Raw genomic sequence first — 10,931 nt, 5'->3', positions numbered from 1 at the left:
GGAGGCGACGTCTGGAGAAAATATGGAGCCCGGGCGCCACCTAGTGGCTCCCTCACCTCCTCAACCGGAGAAGCTTGGAAGCCAAGAGCTGGGGAGAGCCCCTTCTCCCTGCTCCACACAGTGGCATCACTGGGCAGGAGGGGTGATGCAGACTACAAAAGGTGATACTGTCAGAGGGGTGACACCAAAATGACCACCTATAAATTTTTGTGCAGTGTTTCAGCAGAAATTTATAATTTTTTATAAAAATATCCTTATAGTTAGTTATAACAAAAATATTTTTTGTAAGCCCAGCTACATGTAGCCCTACCAGCCTAAAATTCTATGCTAACGTACTATTTGAACCTTCTAATGCACTCCAGGGAGCTCTGGTAGCATAGTGCCTAAGGTACTTACTTGACTGCTAACCAGAAGGCTGGCGATTCAAACCCACCAGCCACTCCTCGGAAGGAAGATGGATCGGCAATCTACTTCCGTAGTGATACTGCCTTGGAAACCCAAGGAGGGGTTGTTATGGGTCGGTTCCGACTCGACAGCACATAACAATGCACTCCAGAGCTCTCATTATTACCCAATTACAATGACAAATCATGTGCTTTTGGCTGTATGCACTACTGTAATTTAAAGCTGTAGTTTTTAACTTTGCCAATTGTCACTACTATTGTCATTACATTCAGTGACATATGGGAATTAACGTTTTATAAGACATTACTAAGGATTCTGTATGGCCTGGTATGGGAAGAGGTCCGTGACACTTGCTCTAAGGAAGACAAGGAAAATAACCTTTGAGAGCCAAATATGGGACAGACATTTTGCTTACAGTGGTTTAGTTAATCTCCCTCTCAGCCCTTCCATCCCCTTTTTTGAACAGAAAGAAACCTAAGGCTGCCACAGATTAATTTGCCCAAGATCAAACAGCCTGGATTTGAGTCCAAGGCCCCAGACACCAAAACCCCAGAGAAAGTCTATGGTGATACCACTGCCAACTTCTCAGAAAAAGATCAGAATAGGAAATCCTGCATAAAGTGGGAGAAAAATGTGGAACTCAAAATCATTTAAAAAAAAAAAAAAAGACCAGGTTTACTGGTCTGATAGAGCCTGGTGAAACTCCCAAGACTACGGTCCGCAATTGAACTTACTCCCATTGCTTCAGGACAAACAGACATGCCTACAAAGTAAATAATTGTAACAAGGAGGTGCACTCCTTAAAACAATCAACCCTGGGAGATCAGATGGGCAGCATTTGGGCAAGGTAAATTCAGAGGGCAGGAATGCATAGGAAACGAGGACACAGGGAAAAGGTAACTACAGGGTGGAAGTGGGAAGACAGCTGTTACATTATAGGGATTGAAATCAATGTCATGAAACAAAACGTGTATGAACTGTTGAATGGAAAATGAATTTGCGCTATAAACTTTCACTCACATACACACACACACCCCAAAAAAAAAAGAAAGAAAAAAAGCAAGTTACAGGGGAAAAAAGACTCCAAAACCCTCCTTCAATTTATTACATCCCCCAGGGATGCAACCAGGGCAGCAGTACACAAAATGGTGAATTTCTGGCCCATTGGGCCTGGGATTTGTTGGGAATATAGGGTGAAGGAAAGAGGCAAATGGAAGAAGGGAGCAGGTATCAGAACCTAGGATGGTGGTGGGTGTGGCACCCTCTGTGCTCAGAAACTACCCCAAGTGACAGAGCCCCCACCCAATGTCACAGCTCCAACAGTACTTTATTGGGATCTGAGTCTACAGTTCACATGAGGAGGTGAGGCCATGTGAGAAGCAGGGGGTAAAAAGGGGGCTTCACCACCCTGGAGATAGCTATTTCCAAATCTACCAGCACCCCAGGGCAAGCCCTCATGCCCAGCACCCAGCCAGCAACTCCAGCCAAATCCCAGTGGGCACGGGTTGGAGTGTGGTGCTGAAGGGGCCCTCTCTGGGGTTATGCACACACAAAACAAGACAAGAGCTCTTTGGCTTCACAATCAGAATGTCATCCCCTGCCCCCCAACACCTCAGTCAAAAACACAGGCTTCCGCCCATCTCCCTACTTCACATTGGCACAAGACATTCAGTCAGCCAAGTTTCTCCACCCAAGGCCCTGAGGATTTGTGTACATTTGCATAGATCACATGGCAGGTCCAACTAAGGCCTTTTTCTAGCAAAAGTGGCATCAGTGCAAGTGTGGGTGATTTTGCTCTCCTCTGCTTATTCGATCCTCCACCAAGGATTCAGGGCAAGCCAAGGGAGGTGCTAGTTTAACAGTTTGAGCCCCAGCCCCAGGGGTTGGATAAGGCTGAGAAGCACAGGCTGGATTCAGGAGAGGTGATTCCCCTAATGGGATAGGGCCTCAGCCCCTGCGGTGCTGGCTATGGTGGTGGCTGTGCTCTTCCCTGGGCCCCATGACCCTGGGGCTCCGAGAGTGCTTGTCCTTCTTCCCTGACCTGTGGGGAGACATGGGGTGAAGAGGGGAAAGAGGCCTTAAGAGTACAATCCACCTAATGAGCAGGAGCTCCCTAATGAGAGGGACCCTGTTCCTCCACGAAGCCAATGCATGCAGCTAGCACCAGGTGCACAGGGCTGCAGGGTTGCAGACCTGCTCTCCCAGGATGAAAGCACCAACTGGGGGGGCAGGAAGGTACGGAGCAATCTAGCTTACCCCTGGATATATGCAGGAAAAGACTCCCAACACAGATGGGGAACCCCAGGACCACTCTAGGGTGAGCCCAGGCAGCTTCCTGCCCTCGGGAGAAGACAGGAAGCTCACCTGGATGCCTTCTCTAAGGGAAGCTGACTTGGGACTAAAAGTTAAGACCTCAGACTGGAGATCTGAGGCCTCCCCATTCAGGGGCCTTGTGCCTTCAAATCCACCCCCACCCCCACCCCCATTCTCCATCTTCTCCCCATCCCACCAGACCCAAGCCCCCCCACAGCTCCCCACCTTTTCTTCAGGGCTTTGTCTCCAAAGAAGTGGCTGAAGATGAAGTCCTCAAAGTCATCCACCTCTTCGTCATCACCTGTCTGCCTCACAGCCACCTCCTCCAGGCTGTCCTCCAAGGCATCAACAAAATCCCGGAAGCGGAGGCGGTCATGACGGAAGATGCCATCCTCACGAAAGTAAGCAGGTGAGAGAGGCAGCTCCTTGGTCAGCTGCCCAGCCCAGGGCAGCCGTGCCAGATATGTCCTCAGTAGAGAGGCCAGCTCCTGTTGCTGCACTGGGGCTAGCTCCATGCCAAAGAAAGCCAGGCCCTCCTGCCGTGCACACTCGTCTATACCTGAGCAGCCCTGGGGTGCCCGGTACTTGTGCCTCAACAGCTCTGCCCAAGGTGGCAGGGGGTCGTGCATGTCTTTAGCCCCTTCCCTCCACCGAGGATGCTTCTGCCTTTCTCCAGAGGAGTGAGGGCTCCCGCTTTTCCTTGGCAGCTCCTTAGGGCCTTGTTTCTTGCCATCCTTCTTGCCCTCCCACTCTTCCACTCTCGGTTTTCCCTCCTTCCACTTCCCTGCCTGCTCCCCGTTCTTCTCACCCCCCCAGCTCTTCTTCCTTTCCCGGCCAGGTTCTTCCTTCTTATGCTTCCAATGTTCAGCCTTCCGATCCCCCTGCCCATCCCACCACTTTTCCTTTCCACTTCGCTCCTTGGAACCCTGGAAATGGAGTTCCTGACCCTGGGTCCCTGAGGCATTAGCCCGGGCCCCAGGATCCTGGCCCCATTTCTCTAGGTCCTGTAGCTTCTGAGCCAACCTCTGGCCCAGCTTGGCCAGGCTAGAGTAGGCTGGGTCTCCTCGGCCAGCCTCCCGCAAGCTCCGCTCCAGGTCCTGCTGCACAGACCCCAGAAGCCTCCGCTGCCTCTCCAGCTCTTGCCTCAGTGCCTGCGCCTCAGCCTGCAGCTGCTCCTTCTGCTCCATGAAGCCAGGACCTGGCTCCTGCCCCCTGGGGCCTTGCCCCTCAGTTGCCTTGTCCCCCTGCAGGCTTCTTCCCCAGTTGAGGCACACCCCATCTGGGCCCTGGACACAGTCAGCCTCAAGCCCCTGGAGCTGGGCCCTCAGCTGCTGCAGCTCTGACTCCAGGGCCCGCTGGGAGGCCTCGCCCCGCTGCAGGGCCCCCCGGAGCCGAGCATTCTCCTCTTCCAACCCCTTGGGTGGGTGCATCAAGTTCTGGAGCTCTTCCTTCTGGGCCTGGAATGGAGGCAGCGATGGCGTGCTACAAGGAGTCCTTGTTATGATGGGGCCAGTGCCCTTGACCCCAGTCCCATTCTATTATGATGCACATGAGTCCTGACCTCTTTTATAGCCTGAGACACTCAAGAGGATCTGGTTTTTGTCCTATTCCCCATCCCCACCTTGCACCAGATCACAGGATCCCAAAATTCCATCCTGGGCCTCAGCATCTCTGTCCTTATCTAAACACACTCTTTAGATCCACCTAAGGACAACCAACAAAATGGCTCTCATGGCCCTGTTCCCACCTCCCATCCCTAGAACAGACATTGTCAACTGAGCACAGAATTTCTTTCCCACTGAGCCTTAGCACAATCTTCAAATCCTTCTCCACTCACTGCTCCAGGCAGCCCATACCAATCAACCAGAGGTGCCATGTGAAACATATATGCCAACCCTGCCCTAAACCTTAGCATGAAGATGTGAATAGAAAACTAGGAAGTTGCCCCGATTACAGTGGGTGTGGGAGGTTGGGGAATAGGGGACATACTCTTCTGTGGGGAAGACACTTGTACAGAAACCTGGCCCAGGGAAGGCTGGCCCAACCCAGACACTCCCACCTGTACCCACCTGCAGCTGGGCCTGCAGCAGCCGGATGTCCTGGTTCTCCTTGGCCAGCTTGTCCAACAGAAGGGCCATGTTCTGCAGGTTGGGGACACTGCCAGGGGGCGCCGAGGCCCGCAGCTGCTCCCTTAGCCCATCCTGAGGTCAGAGGAGTCAGTTACCCCGCCCTGTCCCACTGCCCCAGGCAGCCCCCATTCTCCCTCACCAGGCCTCATGTTGTTGTGATGTGCCATCTAGTCAGCCCTGACTCATAGGGACCCCTCCTTGGGTTTCCGAGGCGGTATCACTACGGAAGTAGACTGCCCAACCTTCCTTCAGAGGAGTGCTGGTGGGTTTGAACCGCCAGCCTTCTGGTTAGCAGTCAAGTGCCTTAGGCACTAAGCCACCAGAGATCCTACCAGGCCTTACACTCATATGGAAATACTCACACATACCTGCCCATCCCCCACAGCATCCTGCAACTCAGCATCAGACCCAGCATCAGGGAAGACCTGCAGCTCCACTTCCTCCGAGGGCTCTGTAGGAAAGGGAGATCCTGAAACTGGCTTCGTGGGGAAGATGTGTTGTGCTCAATTAACACTGTCTGTTCATGGGATGGGAAGTGGGAATAGGGCCAAGAAATCTACATACTGGCTACCCTTAGGTCAGTCTAGAAAGTGTGCTTAGGTAAGGACAGATACTGAGGCCCAGGATGGAATTTGGGGTCTGGTACAAGGTAGGGACGGGGAATAGGACAAGAACCAAATCCTCTGAATGCCTCAGGTCGTAAGAGGGGCCCACAGAATCCACTCCCTCCCAGTGCGCACACGCACACACACACACATGCACACACACTCACCCTCCTACCCTGGACCAACCCTATGGCTGAGAAACCTAGTGAGGTAAAGGCCCCCGGATTACCCTGATAAGACCAATAACTGAGCAATAAATGTGAAACTCCCAGCATCACCACCTCTATTTCTGAGTCAGAGAGCCCCACCCACCACCATCACTGCCTTCCCTGGGTTGGGGAGAGTACAGACATGCATAAGCCAAGGCCTTTCTGCACTCACCAGTCTCAGACTCTGAGAGGCCACCTGAGGATGAAAACAGAGGAGTTCAATAATGCCCGAAGGGGTAAGGGTAGAAAGAGGCAGGGTGAGAATGAGAATGCAGTGAAGTGGGGGGATGACATGGACATGGACATGGGACATGGACAGAGTAGAGGCCCAAGTCCCAGAAGGGAGGCACCACTCACCAGAGAAGAAGAGGATCCCCAGGCCCAGCAGGACCAAAGCTCCGAGAAGGCACATGTTGAGGGAAATGCCCAGCTCCACAGCCACACCCTCACTCCCTGCCTGGTTCTCCACGCCCATGGGTGCTGAGAACTGAGAAGGGCTGGGGTCCCGGCCCCGCCGTCTCCGCAGGCCCTCCACATCTATGTCGGTGTCGTCCTCACTGCTGGAGCAATGGGCCTCTTCTACGATCCAAGCTAGAGGGAAGGACAGAGACAGGACAGTGAGGCAACTGGAGGGACGGACAGGACTTAAAGAGATAAGGGGAAGTGGAGGAAGGCACAGGGAGGCACCACCATGACTGCGAGAGGGGCACAGGAAGACCTACTTTTGCCTTGAAGACTGCTTCTGCCCAGCCTGAAGGAGGCAAGAGAGCAGTCCTTTCAATTTACAAACTACAAGAGCCACAGTCATCCTAAAGCATTCTCCTTCTTCGAACGTGTACCTCCCCCTCAACCTCCTGCAGCTATTCCCACCCTCCTGGTTTCCCTCCTAACTGTGGACGCTCCTTCTCTGCCTCCCTCCCTGGCTCTTCCCTGTCCTAAGGGTGCTGGTGGTCTCCCTGGCACCAGTTCTGCCTCTCTGTTCTTCTCACCAAATACATAGTCACAACTATCCACCTCACCCACACCCCTGCCTTTGTCCTACAGCCCATGAGTCCCTGATCTGTAACTCCTAACCTGCCCTCCTTTGAGTTCCAGAGCTCAATGTCTGCCTTGTCTACAGGCCATTTCCATTGGGATGTCCCTCAGGGACCAAACACTTAACACAACGCCCTCCAAACCAGTTCCGGTGTTCTTCAATTCAGGGAAAGGCACCACTGATACCATCTAGCCCAAATCCAAACCTTCCCTCTTCACCCTACACCCAGACAACAAGTTTTGACAATTCCACACTTGAACATCTCACTAACCCACTCCTCTTCTCAATCCCCATTGCAACCACCTTAGTTCAGGCCTTCATCTCCCTTGGCCTGACCACAGCAGTCATTTCCTAAACAGTCCCCAGCCTCTGGCCTCTCCCTTCAGACTATAAATCTTCTGCCACAGGCCTTAGACACAACTTGCTTAGCATGGGACATAAGACACTACACAACTTGGCCCCAGTTGCTCTCTCCAACCCTCCCTTTCCTCCCCCAGACCCACTCTCCTGGAGTGGACCTCCTGGATGGTGGCTCCCATACTTTTGCTGATGCTGCAGCCTTGGCCTTGATGCTCCTCCTCTCACCCCTACCTACCAAAAGCCTACTCTTTGCTCAAGGCTCTATTCAAATATCACCTCCAATGTGAACCTTTCCACAACTGCCCCTTTCTCTCTCTTTCTCTCAACCTGTCCCCCAGACTGAACACCCCTTGTTTCCTTTTGGGAGTACCTTAATGACACCTCTTTTTTGCACATCTCTTCAATCTGACTTACAACTTTGCTCACCCAGTCTCTTTCCTTACACGAGCCATGAACCATGCATCCTCCCTCCCCTGGGCACACAGCTGGCATGTGGAAGGGACTCAGAGAATGAGGACTGAATTATAGAGACAAGAAGAGAAGGAGGAAAAGAAGGACAGAGTAAAAGAGAGAGAGAAAAGACCCCATAGTAGAGCAGAGTCAATGAGACCTGGCTCTGCCCCTCACCAACTGTGTGACTATGGACAAGTCACTTAACCCCTCGGAAGGTCTGTGTCCTCAAAGGGTAGTGGTGAGGATTCACTACTGTCACTTAAGGAGGGCGCCAAGCCAATAAGTCCCAGGGCCTAGACCAGTGCTCTTAAAATAGTCCCATTCCTATACTGTCTAGAAGGAAAGTGACAGAACGAGACAAGGAAAAGGACTCTTACCTGCTTTGGGGGATGACGGTAGGTTCTCTGAAGGATGCTGATCCTCCAGGCCATGTGTGTCCTGTCCCAGATCTGCCACCAGGGGGGTCTCCTGCAAGTCATCCTGGGTTGCTCTGTCTCCTGGACCAGGGGGCTCCACATCAACACCATCACCTTCCAAGGTGTCCTAATGCAGACACAGCTGTGAGCAGCTCCTGGCCTTTCCTGCTTCCCTCCCCCAGCCCCAGTGAAGGTCCTCACCTTGGCCTCAGTCTTTTCTGGAGGAAGAGGCCCAGCCTGGGAGCCTTCACTCTTGAAGAGGGTCCCTGTGGTGGGGAAAAAAATGCTCAGGAAAAACATTAACTGCTTCACCCCCTGCTGAACTCCCTCCACAGCTCTCTGGTTCCTGCAGCCCCCAGCCAGGTTGGAAGGGGCAGGAAGAAGCCTAGAAAACTAGGTAGAATGAGGGAAGATGTTTATAAACTGAGAATAATGGAGAAGATAAAGATCAACCAGCCCAACCAGCCTCAGTTTCTCAAAGAAACAGAAATCCCAAAACATGAAAGAGAGGCAGCTATACCCCTACACTCAGCAGGGTCCCGTTACCTTCTTTATCCAACGTCCCAACTAACTCTTCACCATCTGCCTTAGAGAGGCTTGAAGGGGCCTGGGGGCCCATGTCAGATTCTGTGTCCAACCTGGATTCCGGGCCCAAGGTCTCCACAGGCAGGTTCTGAGGGGAGGGATATGAACAGAAGGGCTACTACAGAGAAAAGACAAAACCAGGAGCCTGGAGTGTTCTGCTGGGGTTCCTGGGGCTGGCCACACTAGTCAGGGATCCCAACCCATATCTCCAAAGACACACTGGGTGGTGAGTCAAGCTGAGGTGGGAGGAGTGTGGCAAGCTGTCATCACAGCATCTCGGCTCAGATGCAAAACCTCTGTCCACCCCCCAGTCTCACATGCTCCTCTGAGAAGTTTTCAGAGGCCAGGATTCTCTTAAATGAAGAAGCACCCCTGGACCAAGGAGGTGAATCGGTCAGCTTAGCAACAAACATAAAAACCTGGCACCCCCGAGGGAGGCTGGCTAGAGCCTGGGTGCCCCTGCCCAAGATCATCAGTACTTCCTTTTCCTACAAATGAACGATCTGGTTATTGACTGGGGGTGGGGAGGGATGGCAGGAAAACAGAATCCTTTGGGCACCCAAGGGTCACAGCTTTGTTCCCCAGGGCCTTCCCTGCAGCTTCCCACATGACTGGTCACCCACTTAATCTTCCAAGCTTTTCGGACTTTTCCCATTGGCCCCTGACACTCCCCTATCCACCCTTCTTCTGGCAGGTGCTCACCGAAACCCAGCTCACCCAGTTACAGCAAGGTTGACCCTGTCTCCATGGTGCTCTCGGCCTACCATCCAGCCCTGGCCATGCACCCTTAGCTTCTCCTCTCCCTGCATACTCCCTCTCGGCAGTCCCACCACACTTCTGCCCCATCCATGGCTCCCACTATCCCTCAAGGGTTAATTCTTGACCTCAGTGTGTTTCTTTGCAATTTTCAAAACACTCTGACAAGGACTGTCTCATTTTATTCTCATAGCCACCTCTACAAGGCAAGAGTCATGACCCCCATTTTACAGGTGAGGACAGAGAGGTGAAATGGTTTACTCAATGTCCCCAGCTGTCAGCAAAGGTACCCCAACAGGAGGCCAGGGCTCTGATTCTAAGTGTGGTGCCTCTCCTGCTCCACCCCTGCATCATCCTCTGCCAAGGAGCCCCAATCCATGTGTCCTACTCCAGTGACATACCTAAGGTCCCTCACTCCCAGCTTGGCTCCTCAAAAGCACCTCAATCTCAACATGTCTATAGCAAGCTCTCACCTTCTCCCCTCCTGGTTACTCTAATACACCAAGTCACTGGGGCTTGGCACTCTCACAGATCCCTTTGACAAATTTTCTCCATCCCCTCTCCAGTCAGTCAAGCCACCATCCTGTAAATCCCTCTCACCTGTCTCAGTGGCTTCAGGAAGCCCAGAAGTCCACCAACTCTGACCTGGAACCCTACAAGAGCCCTCAAATCACTCTCCCTGTTCCTACCCAGCCCACATGGTGGCTTCACTATCTTCCCAAAGATTGTCCTGACACCCTCCAACTCAAAGCTCTTCGTGGGTTTCCCACCAGGATGAGACCCAGATGCCTCTACCAGGCCCTTCAGGTCTCTTCCAGGGGGCCCCAGGCTCTGCCCTCAACCTCACTCCAACACTGTCTCTGATACATGTTCCCACATCCTTATGTGGCCTCCTCACAGTCTTCTCAACATGGGCTTTCCCACAGTTGCCATTGGACCTTAGGTCCTGCTGCTTTCCCCACCAGAATTCCCTCCTCATGTCTTCAACTTATCCTAAATCCACCTGGATGCACTTTCAACAGTGGGACCCTTCCTTTAAGGCATGATCCAAGTCCTAACACCTTCCCCATGAGGGCTTCTCCAATAGCCCCAGCTCACTTGACCTCTGGAGCTTGATCGTCTCCTTCTTTGCCTCTGGAGTTCCTCCCATAGCCAGCAGGAGGCGATGCAGGTGACTGTCAGGAACAAGGAAGGGGACAGACCCAGAAAGCATCCTAGCCCTGTAGGAAACCTCCTTCCATGTGGTTTCCAGGCCCACTCTTCCTACCTCTGAGCCGGCAAGCACCCAACTATTATCCGAGTCTGGGCAGGAAGCCATAGCTGCTGAAGTTCCCAGGCTGCTGCGGCTGCCACCTGCAGAGAAAAGCTCCCTTCAGAAGAGGCAGGATGCAGAGAGCAACAGTGGCTGGGTTCCAAAGCTCAATGGCTGGGCTGCAGCCTCCAGAACCCAGCCTGGTTCTAGTCCTTCAGATCCTAACTCCTCAACTCCTCTGGGCAGTATTTGCTTTGCAAATCAACCCCTGCCAACAGCCACAGAGAAGCCTGACTCTTCCAGGGACCAGCAGGGCCTTGGGAAACTGAACTGACCTTGAAAGGTCAAAGAAGCATAGGGCTGGAAAGGCTTTGGGAAATACCCAGTCCAACTGCCACATGATAGAGCCAGG

The 10,931-nt window shown here is 52.9% G+C and overlaps 1 protein-coding gene across 1 annotated transcript; it reads right to left on the bottom strand.

Annotated features, from left to right (window-relative positions):
* Positions 1-2,352: 2,352 nt before the first annotated feature.
* Positions 2,353-10,585, bottom strand: PBXIP1 (PBX homeobox interacting protein 1). The gene is made up of 10 exons (XM_007948617.1): positions 10,535-10,585; positions 8,473-8,599; positions 8,128-8,192; positions 7,888-8,053; positions 6,019-6,252; positions 5,834-5,857; positions 5,216-5,298; positions 4,788-4,919; positions 2,944-4,175; positions 2,353-2,446 (listed from the first exon to the last, which is right to left on the bottom strand). Exons 1-10 carry the CDS (start codon positions 10,583-10,585, stop codon positions 2,353-2,355), a joined length of 2,208 nt encoding a protein of 735 aa, XP_007946808.1.
* Positions 10,586-10,931: the final 346 nt, after the last annotated feature.

Source organism: Orycteropus afer, unplaced genomic scaffold, assembly GCF_000298275.1.
Source record: "Orycteropus afer afer isolate SDZICR_OR568_19922 unplaced genomic scaffold, OryAfe1.0 scaffold00217, whole genome shotgun sequence".
Taxonomy (NCBI): Eukaryota; Metazoa; Chordata; class Mammalia; order Tubulidentata; family Orycteropodidae; genus Orycteropus; species Orycteropus afer.
The sequence above is the reverse complement of the archived record's forward strand: the minus strand, read 5'-3'. Positions and strand labels throughout refer to the sequence as shown.

Bases quoted from the DNA above. Each gene is read 5' to 3' on its own strand.
- PBXIP1 (XM_007948617.1), bottom strand. From the start codon at position 10,585: ATGGCTTCCTGCCCAGACTCGGATAATAGTTGGGTGCTTGCCGGCTCA. The intron at 6,253-7,887 runs GTAAGAGTCCTT...CCTTCCCTCTAG, and splicing joins ACCGTCATCCCCCAAAGCAG to CTTGGATCGTAGAAGAGGCC. The intron at 4,920-5,215 runs GTATGTGTGAGT...CTCTGACCTCAG, and splicing joins ATGCTGTGGGGGATGGGCAG to GATGGGCTAAGGGAGCAGCT.